General features: G+C 44.0%; 1 protein-coding gene across 1 annotated transcript in view; it reads left to right on the top strand.

Moving 5' to 3' along the window:
- The window catches only part of LOC309569123 (uncharacterized protein), a 148,494-nt gene that overhangs the window by 107,612 nt on the left and 21,699 nt on the right, over window positions 1-19,183 (top strand). Inside the window, exon 10 of the mRNA XM_082274885.1 lies at window positions 17,899-18,025. Coding sequence (XP_082131011.1) covers window positions 17,899-18,025 — 127 coding nt within the window. The remainder of the gene's footprint in view (window positions 1-17,898; window positions 18,026-19,183) is intronic.

Genomic DNA, 19,183 nt, shown 5'->3' with positions numbered 1-19,183 from the left:
GCCTGCCGCAGTATAACTGCGGCGGGCAGTCCTTAAGTGGTTAAAGTGTATCTAAACCCAGAAACACAAATTTATAGTATCACAGCTTACCAGTAGGGATGATCGAACGGTTTGGTTCGACCCGAACATTGACTGTTGGAAATTCGGCCGGATTCCGAACTTTTTGCGGAAAAAGTTCGGAATTCCGCAACCAGAACCGACCAAAATGCAATGGGACAGGAACTGGGCTTTAAAAGCCAGTGATTGGACCAGAAACATCAGTAAAATCCAATTGAGGGGGCAGGAGGATGCTAGGAATGTGATTGGAGTGACTAGGGGGTCCAGAGGCCAATCAGTAGTGAATACGCCCCCCCAGTATATAACATAGCCCCGCCAAATCTCTAGCACTGTAATACAGGGGCTGTGGAAGAGAGTGGAAGCAGTTCTGTTACTTCTGCTTCAAAAGTGTAATTTAGCAATTATTAGTGTGAGGAAAGGGATATCTAGTGTAATTAGGGTACTATTTTCCACTATAGTTAGATTCAATAATCTAGTTTCTGTAGGGAAAGTGTTAAGTGTCAGGGGGACTGTAGTGTAGTGTAGGGTGAACTGACTCTGACTGCTATGCCAGGGTGACCAAATTCTTCCATGTCAGGGTGACCGCCATAGAAAAAAGATTGTTTGTATTAGAATTGCAATAGAGCAGGATAGTGGCTCCGCTACTTTCACATCTGGCCGTTTTTGTTGCAGGCGTTTATTGGGCTTTTTTGTTGACGTCTTTGGAGGCAGGCATGACATCTGAACTTCTGTATAGGGGTATATATACACACACACATATATGTACAGTATATATACACACATTCACACATATAGGTGTTAAAGTAGCGGAACCCTATGCCTGTGCTAATGAAATTATTTGCAGGCATAGGGCTACGCTCCTATCACACCTATATGTGTGTATGTGTATATATATATATATATATATATATATATATATATATATATATATACATATATGTGTGTGTATATATACCCCTACATAGAAGTTCAGATGTCATGCCTGCCCCCAAAGACGTCCACAAAAAAGCCCAATAAACGCCTGCAACAAAAACGGCCAGGTGTGAAAATAGCGGAGCCACTATCCTGCTCTACTGGAATTCTAATACAAACAATCTTTTTTTTCCTTGTCCTGGACATGCTACAGAGCTGAAACTTCACAGGTACACCTTTTAGACCCCCCAGACACTAAATCCAAAGAAATCTCTTTTTTTTTTTTTTCAAACATTTTTCAATAATTGGCTCTCTATCAAAAACGACAATTTTTAAGAACTTTTTTTTGTGTGATTAATAGTCCCTGGGGCATGACCCAAAACCCTAGGCACTTTTTAGGGGCATTTATTGGGTTTTAGGGCTTTAAAATGGTGTTTTTTGATTACCGAAGTTCGGGTTCCATTGATTTCAATGGGGCTCTGGAATCCAGACCCGAACTTTCGGGAAGTTCGGGTGTTCTGGTCGAACCAAACTTTTCAAAAGTTCGATCATCCCTACTTACCAGTCCTTAGATGTGGTGGCTGCGTTCATTTTTTTTTTTTCACATTGTTTTCACTTTATTTTAAACCTAATCCTGCCATTCACTCACTTCCACTTGTAGGGTGACAGCTGTACTCAGCAGCATTGTCACTTTAGGACAGGGAATGTGTCAGCTCTATGTAACCGGCTTTCCCTCTGTTCTTCGTAACAAGGGGAGGTGTTTTGTAGTCCACTGATTTAGCTGGGAACAATGCTATCTGATTACAGTCCAGAGAAAGAGATTAAAGGAAAGTATTGACGAGATTCCAGGGTGAACAAACATAGTTACATAGTCTGGCTGAAAAAAGACACAAGTCCATCTAGTTCAACCAATAGAGGAAATAAAAAAAAAAAAATATATATATATATATATATATATATACACAGTATATACACTGTATCTCACAAAAATGAGTACACCCCTCACATTTTTGTAAATATTTTATTATATCTTTTCATGTGACAACACTGAAGAAATGACACTTTGCTACAATGTAAAGTAGTGAGTGTACAGCTTGTATAAGTGCCCATTCACACTACCGCGACTTGTCAGGCGACTGGTCAGCCTGACAAGTAGCGGTCCATGCAGCGCTACAGGAACCGTTCTAATAGGAGCGACTCAAGTCGCTCCGACTTAGAAAATAGTTCCTGTACTACTTTGGGGCGACATCGGAGCGACTTGCATTGACATTCATTATATGAAGTCCGTGCAAGTCGCGGTGCACGCGACTTCACAGGTCACCCCCGAAGTCGTGTCGCGGTAGTGTGAACCAACACTTACAGTGTAAATTTGCTGTCCCCTCAAAATAACTCAACACACAGCCATTAATGAGTAAACCACTGGCAACAAAAGTGAGTACACCCCTAACTTAATATGTGCAAATTGGGCCCAAAGTGTCAATATTTTGTGTGGCCACCATTATTTTCCAGCACTGCCTTAACCCTCTTGGGCATGGAGTTCACCAGAGCTTCACAAGTTTCCACTGGAGTCCTCTTCCACTCCTCCATGATGACATCACAGAGCTGGTGGATGTTAGAGACCTTGCGCTCCTCCACCTTCTGTTTGAGGATGCCCCACAGATGCTCAATAGGGTTTAGGTCTGGAGACATGCTTGGCCAGTCCATCACCTTTACCCTCAGCTTCTTTAGCAAGGCAGTGGTCCTTGAGGTGTGTTTGTGGTCGTTTTCATGTTGGAATACTGCTCTGATGCCCGGTCTCCGAAGGAAGGGGATCATGCTCTGCTTCAGTATGTCACAGTACATGTTGGCATTCATGGTTCCCTCAATGATCTGTAGCTCCTCAGTTCCGGCAGCACTCATGCAGCCCCAGACCATGACACTCCTACCACCGTGCTTGATTGTACGCAGGACAGACTTGTCTTTGTACTCCTCACCTGGTTGCCGCCACACACGCTTGACACCATCTGTACCAAATAAGTTTATCTTGGTCTCATCAGACCACAGGACATGGTTCCAAGTCATCCACTGAAACTGCTTGTAAATACATTTTGGGTGAATGAGGCAAAATCGAGCATTCTCAGGCAATATCCTCTGCAGTTTGAATGTGGGAATAGGGAAAATATTACATTATGGCCAATAGATGGAGGTGAAGATCTTATCTTTTTTCTAAGATACTATATAATATGACGTCATTGGGGCACCTGACGAAACTCGTAGGGTGGAGCTGGACTTCCTCTATGGTGCCTCATATCGGGAGGAGAGATGGGGATGTGAGTTGTGGATTGTCATCTTACAATATTCTAACTAAGCGCTGTCTGACTTCTCTTATGAAAGTCACATAGCCTCAGGTAAGCCTCAGAGTGTCGTTTGGTGGAGCCGTGGAGGACACGAGGTGTTATATTGGGGAAGAGTCATGTGAGATCACGCTGCACTATTTGATCATGGAAATTTATGATTGCTAGTAGTTGGGGATTTTTGTTTTGTTTGTCACTTGACTAGCACAACCCTATTTATTTTTATTTTATTTTACTGTATTTTTGTTATAAACAGTTTGGCAATATACATTATACAGCTATAACAGCTTCAACTCTTCTGAGAAGGCACTTCTCTTTTAGTATTGTTTGGTTCATATGTGTCTATACACTTCACGTACTGCACCTGATGTCCTGGGTCTCCCCATGGCTGCTTCCCCCTTTTGGCTGGACTTGGACAGTTTATTCCTGCCTCAGCCCCGGGATAGACATTTGTCTCAGTGCCTCCACTTCCCCTCTTAGATGCTGGGCCCACTTTTTGAGCCCACATGTAAGTAATAAGGCCACTCGTTTGACATCCTCCCCTTTATTTGTGGAGCACCATATATTACATCTTCATTCTACATCTCAAAATTATATGAGATTATATTTTTACTTATTTATAGACACCTTGTTGCATCAAACTCCTGATGAGTGGACCTTACTAGGATCCACGAAACGCGTAGAGATCCACAGATGCCAAGATATATCCATTCATTCACAGATCAATTGTGCACTGTACTATGGAATTTTTTGAGCATTATCATACATGTGGTGTTTTATTATGTATGGATTTCCCTATGTCAATTTTTACTGCATATGGTTGTACAGGGCTTTTTTTCAGCAGGAACGTGGGGGAAATGCAGTTCCGGCACCTCCGGCACTGAATGTATGCAAGGGGTGCTGGGGTGTGCTGAAGGGTCTACTGATGCTGGCTGCTAGGGGATGTATTGTAGCTGGAGGGGATCCATATTTGCACTGCACGGGGGGGTCTATTGTTGCTGGGGAAGTCTATGGTGACTGGTGGGGATCTATTGTTGCTAGGGTTTGTCTTATGTTGCCGGGGGGGTCAGTTGTTGCTGGGAGAGATCTACTGTTAAGGGGGGTCTATTGATGCAGGCTGTGGGGAGATCTGTTGTTACTGCCAGGGCTTTATTGTTGTACTGTGGGATATTTTTCGTGGGGTTGGTACATTGTTGTTGGGGGGATCTATTGTTGCTGGAGGGTGTATTGATATTGCTGGCTGCAGGAGATCTATTTTACTGATTTTCTTGTTATTAACCATCATTAACAAATTCCCTACTTGGTACCAAAAATAGTTCTGTATTCTCTATAAAGGGCAGTACTGGGAGGTGGGCGGGAGGTGGAATCAGGGAACAGTCCTTGGAGGTGGGTAGGGGGGCGGAGAAAAAGAGTGAGTCAGAAAGGGTGAGTTCCTGCACCTATTCTTCGAGAAAAAAAGCCCTGTGGTTGTATCATCAATGCAAATCATTCTAATGCATAATTGTTTTTTTATGGAATTTGTAATAAATCATTATTTGTACTTAAGCTGCCTCTTTTTAGTGATCTTCCTCATTTAAAGTCCCATGACCTTTGCCTTGTTTTAATATGCATATATAGGGATGGAGGAAGATCACTGTGTATGCCTCAGATCATTCACTTTTGTCCTTTTGGGAAGGCTGTGCACAAGGTTTAGGAGTGTGTCTATGGGAATGTTTGACCATTCTTCCAGAAGGGCATTTGTGAGGTCAGGCACTGATATTGGATGAGAAGGCCTGGCTAACAGTCTCCGCTCTAATTCATCCCAAAGGTGTTGAATTGCGTTGATTGTGCAGGCCAGTCAAGTTCCTCCACTCCAAACTCGCTCATCCATGTCTTTATGGACCTTGTTTGTGCACTGGTGCCCAGTCATCTTGGAACAGGAAGGGACCATCCGAAAACGGTTCCCAAAAAGTTTGAAACATAAAATTGTCTAAAAGGTCTTGGTATGCTGATGCCCTAAGAATTCCCTTCACTAGAACTTTGGCCATTTTTCCAGAAGCGCATTTGTGAGGTCAGGCACCAAAGCAAGGTCCATAAAGACATGGATGAGTGAATGAGTGAGTTTGGGGTGGAGAAACTTGACTGGCCTGCACTCAACCCTAGATAGAACACCTTTAGGATGAACTACAGTGGAGACTGCTAACCAGGCCTTCTCGTCGATATCAGTGCCTGACCTCACAAATGCGCTTCTGGAAGAATGGTCAAACATTCCCATAGACACACTCCTAAACCTTGTGGACAGCCTTCCCAGAAGAGTTGAAGCTGTTATAGCTGCAAAGGGTGGGCCAACTCAATGTTGAACCCTGCGGACTAAGACTGGGATGTCATTAAAGCGGTTGTAAACCGTAAAAAATAAAAAAATAAAAAAAAAAAACCTGCAAGACAAAGGCATAATGAGCTAGTATGCATCGCATACTAGCCCATTATGCGTAACTTACCTTAGAACAAAGCCCCGACACGGATCCCTGGACATCGCTGGGGGCGCTGCCATGATCCCTCGCCGTCTCTTCCGGGTTCGGCGGCTCCTGCGCGGTGATTGGCCGGAAGAGACGGCTTCCGGCGCGATGATTGGCCGGAGCCGCGATGACGTCACTCCCGCGCTTGCGCGCGGGAGTGATTTTTCCGGCAAGCTCCCGGCAAATTAATTGAAGGTCCCCCCGGACCTTCAGAGCGCATGCGCCGCTCGCGCTAGCGGCTGCATGCACTGTAAATATCTCCTAAACCATGCCGGTTTAGGAGATATTATTTGTACCTACAGGTAAGCCTTATTATAGGCTTACCTGTAGGTAAAAGTGTCAAAAAGCGGGATACTACCGCTTTAAAGTTCATTTGCGTGTGAAGTCAGGCGTATGGTAATATAGTGTATGTTCACATGTGGAATAGTGGAGCACTTATATGTTGTAACATACTATTATAACTTATTCTACGAAGTATATTGGGTATCAACAGTAGAAATATACTCATCTCTTATGAGCTTATTTATACATTAAAAAATATTCTGAGCCAATTAGGACTTGTGATGCCAGTAGATAGGTGTTGTTGGTTGTGCTCCTATGGGGAAAATCCAGTGCATCTATTTGCATCCCGTCCCTAACCGCAGGATGACATGCTTACGGCTGCAGGCAGTGCCGACTCCTTCCAGCCCGTCATTGAGTTGAATAAGCCACCCCCCCATATCTCAACACGCGGGATCCTGCAGTATACTTGCCGCACCATGACCGATTTCGGATGTGTGAATTAGGCTCTAGCATGATGTTAGGTGTACACTTTTGAGTGAAGGTCTGCTTTAAAGTATATCTAAAGTCACAGATTTTTTGTTATAGTTTTGGATATAGTAGGGAAGGATTAGAACCTCTGTTATGCTTTTATTGCAGTCTGTGTCCCCACTGGCCTGATTTCCCCCAGTGACTGTTATTATTGGAAGAGAAAAAGATGAGAAATCAAAAATGTTACAGTTGTCACCAGAACAGGAACAGAGGGGTAATCTCATACCTCCAAACTTTCTGAGTTGGAAAAGGACGCAAGAAGTATAGAGGCAAAGGCCAAACCCCTACCACATCCCCAATTATGTGGACTATGAGGAATTATTTTGCAATAAAATGATTGGTTAAACACATTTCACTACTTTTCCTTTATTCCGGCTGTTCACATTAAAACACTATCGTACAGGTTGGGTGTAACCAAGGCTTTTTTTTTCTCAGAAAATAGGTGCAGGTACTCACCACCACCCCTCCACCTTCCTCCCCAGAAGTCCTAGGGGAAATAAATGAAGCATTGCGCACCACACCAAATAGTGTGCATAGCCTAGGCAAGGTGAAAGGGTCATTTACTTACTTTTTAAAATTGTACATTTTTAATAGAGGCCTATACATCAGGCCAAAAAAGAGGAACAACTAAGAGGAGTGTCCAAATGATGGACAATTGGGAGCTATGTAACCTTCCAGCTGATCTGGTGACAACTGTGTATTGGCGCTTTTCCACTGCATGGAACCGAACAGTTCGGCTCGCTTTTGTGCTTTTCCACTGCTGGTACCGCATGGTACCGTGTGGGAACGGTTCGGTACGGTACGGCGGCGCTTTTCCACTGCATGGAACCGAACGGTACGGCTCTCAAAAACAGTACCACCTCGATTGTGGTTCCAAGAGGTACCATACTCGGTACCATATCCCACAATCTTTTGCATACAGTCATTACTAGCCACTGATTGGTCAGAGAATCCCACCCACCCCGTTGTTATCTCACCCACTTAACTTTAGTACTACTTTAGTGGAAAAGCAAACCGTACCAAACCATACCGAACCGTTCCAACACCGTACCATGCGGTACCAGCAGTGGAAAAGCAAACCGGGCCAAGTAGAGCCGAGCCCGTACTTGCAGTGGAAAAGTGCCATAAGAGCGTAATTCCCCTCACTTTGGAGAAATGTTTTCTCACTTTGTTGAGACTACAGAACTAAAAAAAAATGAAAGTTTTATTCTTCCTTATCCAAAACTAAAACAAAGAGTTTATGGTTTGTATATACTTGAACTTGAAGGAACTCAGAAAATTCCAAAATTTGTATCATAGTTACATAGCTGTATAGTTAGTCATCTATAGTTAGTCATCTGGCTCAACCAATAAAAAAACAAAAAACAGTATAATCTTAACAAAGTCTAGAGCCATTTTAAGACTCTAGTTAGGCAGTTGGCTTTCTATGGGTAGAGTCCCTGGTGGAACTCCTGGAACTCTTTCTCAAGAGGTTTCTCTTTGAACTCCACAGTGATATGTCTATTTCTAATAAGGAAGGACTGTTTATTGGAGAAGGCGCACTGCGTCCTTTTTTATTGTTTTATGGATACTATCAATAAATCAGAAAATTATACACATGGCACTCTTATTTCTGCATATTTGATAACGCATTTCAAGAGCCATAAAGTAGCCCTTGCGCCAAAGAACAGCCTGAAAAACCCTTAAAAACTAGAAGATGCACCCAAATTAGACCCGGGAGTTACACTAAGGAAACCCAACGCTTCCTAGCCCAACTTCTTTGTACTGAGGTCATTCAGGGAAATCTACAAAGGGAAATACCTATGCATTGGTTTTCTGATGTAAATATCAAAATATTATGCAAATCAACAATATTATAAGACAAATTCTAATTCCGCCAGTCGTGCCAAATCAAATTAAAGTGGAACCATAGGCAAAAATACTTACCTTAGTTCTAACCAACCGACACACATAAGATCCTTGGCAGCATCTTCTTCTCAGCTTCTTCTGGGTGCCAGTCTTCGGCCGTCTTGATTGGCTGAAGCAGGATGGCGTCACACTTGTCAAACTTGCCGATTGAGATCAACGCAGCTGCACCACAACTGGGAGCCAAATGTTTGTCTCACAGTTGTAGCACGGTCCCACAATGTAGAATTGTCATTACCGTGAGTATGAAAGAACCCCTAAAGTGCTTCTACAAATGTTCCAATCTAACCGATTGCCGGCTGCCGCAAGTACATATACCGGGCGGTCAGCCCCGGCCAGGCAAAGTGACGTATGGGTACGTCACTTGCCTGTCACTTGATTGTGAGCCAATAGCGGGCGAGCGCGCGCCCGCGGAGGCGCGCGTCTGCCCCGGCTCGTTCCCTAGGAAGTCCGTGCGTGTGACCGGCGGATCCGATGTCCGCCGGTCACTCGCGATCATCGGTGGAGAGGGAGAAAGGCAGGCGGCTAATGTAAACAAGCTGCCTGTCATTCTCCCCTGTGTAGAAATAGTGATCATATGGTTCTACTATGTAGGACCGTTGATCACTGTTCCTACACCAGTAGCCATGTCCAATCACAGTTAGAAGCACGCCCCTAGGGACACACTTAATCCCTCCTTCCTCAATAAAGTTAACCCCTTCCCTGCCAGTGTCATTTTGCAGTAACAGTGCATATATATAGCACTGATTACTGCAGTAATGTCACTGGTAACCCCAAAAGTGTCAAAAATTTCAGTAAAGGGTCCGATCTGTCCGCAGTACCGCAAAAAAAATCGCAGATCGCCGCCATTACGCGTTAAAAAAAAAACACCAAAAATGACAAAAATCTTTCCCTTTGTAAACGCAATAACTTTTGCGCAAACCAATCAAAATACGCTTTTTGCTATTTTTTTTACCAAACATATGTAGCATAAAACAAATTGGCCTAAAATGTTAAAAAAAATTTGATTTTTACATTTTTTTTTTGGGGAATTTCTTATAAAAAAAAAAGTGAAAATATTGTTATTTTTGCAAAATTGACGCTCTTTTTTTGTTTATAGCGCAAAAAGTAAAAATCGCACAGGTGATCAAATACCACCAAAAGAAAGCTCTGTTTGTGGGGAAAAAAAGGAAATCAAATTACTTTAGGTACAGCGTCGCACGACCGTGCAATTGTCCGTTAAAGTCACGCAGTGCCGAATCGCAAAAAAAACCCTGGTCGGAATGAAGTGGTTAAAAAATGTTTGAAGATATACGCCATTACCAGAGTGGCGTCAATACTGTAACGAGGAGGGGTGAACATCAACGATCAGCACTGCAGCGCGTAGAGAGGGGGATGTGTATGGATAGCCAGTGGGGTGCAGCAATCCAGGAAAGAGAGGAGAAAACGTTAGATGATCCCGGTGGAAGATTCATTTTGGTGCACGCTGGAGTAAGCATGCTTGAAACTGGGGATCCGCCACCACCATGTGACAAATTATTGACCACTTTTATTATTTTGTTACAGGAAGCACTAATTAAGCAGACATATAGAAACTGGTGCATTTTTTGGGAGTGTTCCAGTCTTTGGAAATCCCTCCATTGGATGGCAGTGTCTTTCTGGCTTTTTTGCATGTTCGGCTTAGATCAGAAGAAGCATACTTGGTGTGTTTGGCTGTAGGCATCGGTAATCAGTAATTTTTGGATAAGTTAAACCATCTGTGTAGAACTATTCCTCGTAACTTCCTCATTCACACAACTCACAGCTGTCAGCTGTATTCTTAATTCACCCCTTAGTGAAAACTGTTCCACATGTGCTAGAAATAGGCATTGAATTACCATACCTACGCATTTCCTAGCAAGAGATACATAGGTCACGAGAATGCTTAATAGAACATCCTCTTTCAAGTTATTAATATTTAGTAAGGGCTTAGTCACTCTTGTATCATTGCCCACAATAACACATATTACCACAATGCATGGCAACGCACCTACTTTATGTGCAGTGCCATTCATCATACATGGGGTCATGCAAAGAAAAGCCCCTTGGTGTTTTGATTGGCAGAGGCGCTTGAAGTTTTTATTCAAACGACATGCTTGAATCGTCTGCTTCAGAAAATTTCCAGTTACTTTATTTCATCAAATAAAACGTGTTTTGTGGCTTTAACACTTTAACACGAAATGTGATTTTTTTTTTTTAATAAAAAAAAATTAATTTGATGTTTTACTAAAGCGGACGACTCAAGCCTATCCTTTGAATACCCGCTTCGGGCACCTTTGCCAATTGAACTACCAATAGGCTTTTTTTTGTGCTAACTCCTCTTACCAATACTTTAACCCACCTAAGAACCCCACAGAGCACCCAGGATGGAAATGCCTGAGGCATGGAACGACTACACTGACCCTGCATGAAGACAAGGAAGGCCACTTGTTTTCCCTCCTTGCTGGGTGACCACAGCCTCAACAGTTGTGAGTTCATTTTGACCTTATTTCCTTCTATTGCGGAAGCATTTAAATGTGTTTCTGAATTATTCTACTACATTATAAGGGCTCTCCCTCTTTTCTTTTTCGGTGGACACTTTGCCTTTGACTCTTGTGTAACGGATCAACCGCACTCCGACCGGGTACCTCCGATGCTCCTAGTGCTTCTCGAGGGCTCCAAGCACTCCACCGGACACCATAACCGCCTTAGACCCCACAAACCGCTGCAGCTTGGTTAGGGTTTCACTGTCTCCTACCCACCCTGGACCTACTACAAGGCTCCAGGTTCCCATGCGTGAACCTCTCTTTCCCCAGAGAGTGCAGCAGAACAAGCTCTTACACAAGCTCTTACAAGAGCTTAGTGATTATCCAAGGGAGTATGGAGGACATAGCAATCCCTTGTAGCCGATTCCCCCAATGAGAGACAGGACTCTAGATTGAGGGTGAAGTATATCTCTTTATTGAACAAGAAACAGACTTTTATACAATTTTCCCCCACATGGTTACCGCCCAGGTGGACCTTGTTGAGAACAGGCCCTGATATTCACAATCCAATGAAAACAGATTTTTACACTCCCATAATAAGTTTATCTTAAGGCAGACAGAACAAGAGAGGTCAATAACATTTAACAATGAGGCAGGTAAACTTTAACACAATACACATTACTCCATTTCAATACACAAACAATAGGGAAGCCTGTCTGGCATGCAGGGACATGGAATACACACATTATCTAGGAGTCAGACTTCATGGCAATTGTCTATAACAGTCTAAGTCTCCCAGTGTAAAATAGGATTAAATCTTCATATTTCCATATGAAGATATTGCTGACAAATATTGCTGTCCCATCTGAAGCAATTCAAACCATTAAGTATCTGCTCCTCACCTCCAGTGACGGTGAATACCGTCAAACCCTGGTCAACTGGGTCCCTGGTCAGAGTCCTTTGGTCTCCAATCTTCTACAACACCTGGCGAACCTTGGCACCCCATATGATGTTTTGAAACTACATTTCCCATGATGTTTATGCACTTTGCAGTGTAGTTGAGCTTAATGGGAAATGTAGGTACAAAATATCTGGGGTGCCAAAGTTCCCCATCACTGCCCTACATGGCACCCCAGCGGATGGAAGTGGAAGTAAACTGCTTCCACAAAAGAGATATATCATACCAGGAGGTGTTCATCATAAAGTGCTAATATGTGCGGCATATCTGCAAATTACGGCTGACTTATCTTGGAAGTGAACCCCTCCAGCCATGCAGTGTCAGCACTCTCCTCCATCACCAGCCCTTCCATCTTCTCCTGATCTTCTACCGGGTTTGGAGTCTCTTCTTGATTGCCTTGGCCAGGTTGACGTAACTCTTGCATCTGTGCATGGAAGCTACTTTGTCTCGGCACAGAACCGTGCCAGGGTTGCACATGCGCAGCTTACTACACAAAAATGTTGACAGGCTGAGAGAAACAATTATGACCGAAGAGATATACAGGATATCTTCTGTCATAAAAAACCCTACCTGTCAATGTTTTTGAGAAATTTTACGTGACTTCTGTGTTGACACGTGTACATTACACACATCACAATGGAATGCTTAAGTATGAATGAGCCCTAAAGCTTCTTCTGGACTATTCATACGGTGGTGTACCTAACATATCTGGGGCCCAGGGGCGAACTTGTTTTTTTTTTTTTTACACCCTCCTCCCCAAAACGTTTAGAAAGCAATGAAGCATCTGTGGCGAATTGTGGATGTGGCCAAATTGCGTTAACAGTGGGAGGGGCTTAAAAGGGCATAGTTAAATAAAACCTGAGCCTACTCCCCTATACAAAGCAAAGATATGCCACAGTTATTTTATCCACAAATACAGTATGCTTTATTGACAATGCCTTAAGCGAGAGTTTAACAGACACATACAAACCTCAGCACAATCTTTAAAAAAAAAAAAAACATGAAACTGTTAATATGCTTTTATCCACACAGCATAAAGGAGAACTTTAGGAGTAATGTAATGAGAGTGAATTGGTCAGGAGTATGGTATATAAAGCCCAGTGTACATAGAGCAGAAGTAAGGAGTATGAAATGTACAACACAGTGTCTATAGGGCAGGAGTATGTAACCACTGGCCATTTTACAAAGTACAACCAAAAGACCAAAAGGTACCCCCTTTTCCTAGTACACATATCCCCCAAGCCCATATTCCCAACAGTTCAGATCTCCTCTAAAATCCCTAAATCTACCTCCCAGCCCATCCCCTCAGTACAGGCCACCTCAACACAAACCTCTCAGTACAGACCCCTCCCCCACTACAAACCCCTTAATACAGACCACCTACCCAGCACAGAACCCTCAATACAGATGCCCCCCCCCAACCTAACAGACCCATCAAAATGTAGGCTGATCCAAGCACACACCCATCTGTACAGAAACCCGTTCTTACAGCCTAGACCCCTCAGTACAGACTGACCCCTCCACACAGCACAGACCCCTCAGTACAGACTGACCCCTCAGTACAGACTGACCCCTCTACACAGCACAGACATCTCAGTACAGACACCCCTTCCTACAGCACAGACCCCTCAGTACAGACACCCCTTCATACAGCACAGACCCCTCAGTACAGACACCCCTTCCTACAGCACAGACCCCTCAGTACAGACACCCCTTCCTACAGCACAGACCCCTCAGTACAGACACCCCTTCCTACAGCACAGACCCCTCAGTACAGACACCCCTTCCTACAGCACAGGCCCCTCAGTACAGACACCCCTTCCTACAGCACAGACCCCTTAGTACAGACACCCCTTCCTACAGCACAGACCCCTCAGTACAGACACCCCTTCCTACAGCAAAGACCCCTCAGTACAGACTGACCCCTCCACAGAGCACAGACCCCTCAGTACAGACACCCCTTCCTACAGCACAGACCCCTCAGTACAGACACCCCTTCCTACAGCACAGACCCCTCAGTACAGACACCCCTTCCTACAGCACAGACCCCTCAGTACAGACACCCCTTCCTACAGCAAAGACCCCTCAGTACAGACTGACCCCTCCACAGAGCACAGACCCCTCAGTACAGACATCCCTTCCTACAGCACAGACCCCTCTGTACAGACACCCCTTCCTACAGCACAGACCCCCTCAGGACAGACACCCCTTCCTACAGCAAAGACCCCTCAGTACAGACACCCCTTCCTACAGCACAGACCCCTCAGTACAGACACCCCTTCCTACAGCACAGACCCCTCAGTACAGACACCCCTTCCTACAGCACAGACCCCTCAGTACAGACACCCCTTCCTACAGCACAGACCCCTCAGAACAGACCGACCCTCTACAGAGCACAGACCCCTCAGTTCACACACCATCACCCTCCCAGGACAGATCCTTAAGTACAGACACCCCTTCTTACAGCATAGACACTCCTCCCCCCAGTACAGATACCCCCTTTCCCCCAATACAAACCTCTCAGTGCAGACACCTCCCCATCTTCCCAGTACAGACTTTGCTGTACAAACACTCTTTCCCTCAGTACAGACTTTGTTGTACAGACACCCCGCACCCTTTCCAGTAAAGACCTCCATCTGCAGCCCAGATGCAGCAACAGTTCAGAGTGAGTGGAAGTCCTCCCCTTGGCCCTGTCATATGACCGGCCTCCCCTTGGCTCTGAACTGCTGCTGTTAAGAGAGCAGCGGGTGTCGACTCTTTGCGGGTGCTGTGGCCGCCCAACATTTCTTTTTATTTTGTGTTGTACCACTCTGCACCACGTGCCGTCTCTCCCACCGAGACGGCACCTGGTGCAGACCGCAACCCCCCCTAGTACGCCACTGCATTGATATATCATCATGTTTAATCCATATAAACATATGGTTTATTTCTTGTATTATCACAGTGTTTGGAGACAAACAAACCATTGCCACCATTGTAATACTAGCAAAATGGGTAAGAACCACGGTCTGTAACAAGGTACAGATGTGAACTCAAATATTAAACCATTTATTCAATTTACAGACAACTCTTTTATTTATTTATTTGATTGAATTGTGTAGGGAAAAATTTATAGCGCAATATCAGTGGGAAGGGTTATGGTGAGGTGATTAAAAAGAGACCTAAAACTTCCTTCCAGTGAAAATACTGTAAGAGGAACATCGCCTTTTGGTTCAAAAAGTTTTTAAAGTGAAAATAAACACAAAGCACTGAAAGGTACCTACGCATTTCAAGATATAGACAGGCCAAGTTCTGTTCCATGACCATGCAAGCATACAATGTAGTACCGATGCATACAATAAGTTCCAAAAGCAACAAGACCCAGTAGTTCTCAAAATTCTGAAACAAACTGTCAAGGAACCAAAAGGAAGGAAAGGGAGGAGGGAATGTTCACTAGTCGGGAAGGGTACGAGAATGGAAAGGGAACAGGAGTAAGGAAGGGGGGGGTCAGAAGGGCAGGGCAAAAACAGGACCCTGGAATAGGAGATACCCCTCTGTAGTACTTATGGAAGAAATAGGGAGGGGGTAATTGAAAACATTGCCTTTTTTGAAGCCTCTGCATATTAACCTTTCTTGACAAACTAGATTTTGGTTGAATTAGATGGACTTGGTATCTCTTTCCATTCAAACTATGTAGCCTTGTAAACCAACAGGTGAATTTCATGACTTAAAACAGAACTCCAGTCTGATATAAATGACACAGATTATTGCATCTGTGTATCCAGGGGTGCAGATACTTTTTTTTCCTGGGGTGGTTCAGCTCTTTTAAATGATAGAATAGTTTGGCATTGCTGGTGTAGCACTGTCCCCGTAGGGCTTGCTGTGTGATGACTTCTAGGATCTGGAAAAAAAAACTACAACCCCAAAGGGGGCAAGTAAAGGATGGGCTTTTAAATAGTGACTCCCAAATAATAACACATTAATACATATGTAAAAAAATAACAATATTTATTACAAAAAATCCATTCAATATATACATATACATCAAAGCTGGGGCAAAGACTTCTAGGATCTCCCTCTGATTACCTTGCAGACAGTCACTAGAGAACATTTCACATGTCCATCCTTACTCACAATTGCTCGTTACTCAATAAACAGTCCTGGGGATTTGGTTTGATATGTATTGTGGAACTTGGATGGGAGAAGGGAATAGTGGGATACTCCAACTTGAACTATTCACAGTAGAAAAGGATAACTCTCATTTGGCCTCACCAGGTTATTTGTGGAAGCAGACTAACTGCTGTAACTATACTGCCACTTGTATGGAAGAATTAAGTCCTCTTGCTCCCTATAGCAGCAGACTTGATGCAACTACATTATCTTCAGGATACCCTCTAGCATCCCCTTGACCAACACCCATCCACAGGCCCTACGACACGGATCTGTACTCACTTTAGGCAGAATCAGATCCTCACAAGTGTCTCCCTTTCAGTCAGCTCTGCAGGACCTCTGGGTTCAGTTTCTCTCTGACTCTCCGGCCCTCAGGTCAACCCCCTGAGGCTGCATGGCAGCTTTTACAGAGGAGGGGCAGCTGCCCCCTCCCTCCGGGACCCCGCTCTCCAACTGAAAGATCCTGATTACATATGCCCCTAGCATTTATACAGTCAACCAGAATGCACTGAGGCATTTTCCTCTGCCAATCACCAGGGCTGTAACAATGCCTGTGCACTCATTTGTCAGGTTTCCTCCCACTGTCCAATATGTCTCCCTACTGGACCAGTGTGAAACATTTCAGACAAGCTGAGCTGCACCTGAGCACCATGAGCAGACCTCACTAATGGATCCTGCTCCATGGTAGGCAGAGAGCAAAATAAACTTACATGGCAATCTCTCTGGTAAGCAGAAAGACCCAAAAACGATACTCTCTCTCTAGCACCCACCTAGGAGGGTAGACTGTGAAAGACTTGGGACAACCTTGGAAATTCAGAGGAGAAGAATGTGACTGTGAGATAATTGCAGCTGCAGATTACACACTATTGATGTTTACATGTCAGTCCTGAATGGTCACCTGACTGAGTCCTAGCAACCAAGGACACTAGGCAGTAGAAGTCCACTGAACGCTAGCAACCAAGAACACTACGCGACAGGAGCAAAATATTTCCTAGCAACCACGGACACTAGGCAGTAGAAGTCCACTGAACGCTAGCAACCAAGGACAATAAGCGACAGGAGTAAAATATGTCCTAGCAACCAAGGACACTAGGCAGCAGGAGCCAAATGAGTCCAAGCAAACAAATACACTAGACAGCATGAAATTACCTAACAACCAAGGATGCTAGCCAGCCGGAGCTGCCTGCCTCCTAGCAGTTTAGGACAATAGGCAGCAAGAGCTGCCTGCATCCCAGCAACCAAGATGCTAGGCTTTAGGAGCCTCCTGTGTCCTAGCAATCAAGGAAGCAAGGGCCTAGCAATAGTAAATGATAAGCAGCGCTGACGGTGGCCAGTCGGGGTCCATGTACGCTGTATCACTAGGCACATGTAAACACACACATGGTACATGCATTAAGTGTATGGATCACTAAAAATGCAGGATCTTGCTGCCAGCTTCTGCCAGCAAGATCCCGCGTTTTACTTTGTGAAATTGGTATGTTCATCAGAATGAGCCCATGCACTCAGAAAAACATATTTTAGATGAAATGTACATCCCCAAATATTCTAGGATATTGTATTCATAGCTGTGCGGGTGTTTCTTTTGTATTTTCTAATTCTGTAGAATTTATGACACACTAAAGAGGTGACTAAAGCATGGATCTGAAGGTGACTCTGCTAGAGACTCATGCCCTATAGATTTGGGAGTATATTGCTTTATTGTACAAAAATATATATATATATTTTTTTCACTGTGTCTACAAACAAGACTGGTTCTCTTTATTCTACTGATGTAATAAACAATTGTCTTTCTGCAGCACAATGATACTCTACCTCCTGCTTCTTGCTTTTCCTCTGTTGAAAGCTGGTCCATTCTGGGATGACACTCTAGACTTTGAGTGGGAACAGTGGAAGAGGACGTACCAGAAGCAATATAATGGACAGGTAACCATTTATTTACTGGAAACTGTTTATTGGGAAGAAGATTCAACTTATTGAGCTAAGACAGGGCGTAGCCCGTATAAATCTATCCTTTCAGGTTTATTACCCAGATTTGAGATTTGGTAGGGTTGGTTGAATTTGTTTTGATATCTTGTATAATGGCTACCTGCCAATCTTCCACTGTGGGGAAGACCCACAAAAGACATGGCAAAGCGGGTATAACTAGGCATCACAGTTCCCGGGAGCTAAACATGAAGTGTATGTTCAGGCAGTGTAAAGAAGGAGTATAATCACATTTAAAAAAGCCTAGATAGAACCCTTTAAAAAACCAAATGAATGGTCCCGTTCCGATCTGTGGCCTCTTCTGCATTAAAATTACATTTTTACTTCTGTGCTGTGCTGTAGCTCCACCCCAGGCTGAAGCCCAATTTATTGGTATTCCTATGAGGGAGCTACAGCACTGTAGTCACTGTCTCCTCACTCTGTAAAATTGATTGTGCAGTGTCCCCAGTTGCTGATGGGCTGTGGGATCAGTCAGCTGCTGAAAAACTTTTACTAACTGTGGCAGATTTTGCAGGCTAGCTCAGCAACATGGCCACGAATTAGAACAGGACCAAGCGCTACATGCACTTGGCCTTTCAGGGATTTACCCATATTTTTTTAGTGTCATGATTCTTCCTCCTTAAAGTTTAGCTATGGATAGAATGGGGAAAGGTTAGACCCCCTGTCAAGTTTTTTTTTTTTATTGCTCAAAGTGGTTTTATTGGTTCTGCAAATGAGAACAGGAAAAAAACACCAGGCAGCCATATCATTTTGGGGGCTCGGCACTCCCCCTTCATCACGGCTAAAAATAAACTGGATATTAGTTGGACCCAGAGCAAACCTGGAAAAATTCAATCCAAACCATGAGGATGATCTTTAAAAGCTGCAGTGTCAGTGCAGCTACCACAATCCAATAGTCAGCAGGGGAGATTCCTAAATCCATACTGTTAGCATTGATGGGGGATTGGAGTGATTTTCTCTCAGCCAGTGGACTTAACAAGAGAAAATTGAGCCATGGATGGTGGCCATTAGCCATAGAGAAAGAGATACTGACCATTCGATGGTGCCTTCATTGGACTCGAGTTTTAACAACTTTTTGTTTGAGTACCATGTCAATGT

Source organism: Pelophylax lessonae, assembly GCF_965119305.1.
Source record: "Pelophylax lessonae genome assembly, chromosome: 13".
Taxonomy (NCBI): domain Eukaryota; kingdom Metazoa; phylum Chordata; class Amphibia; order Anura; family Ranidae; genus Pelophylax; species Pelophylax lessonae.
Note: the sequence above shows the minus strand (reverse complement) of the source record. Positions and strands in the feature narration are given on the sequence as shown.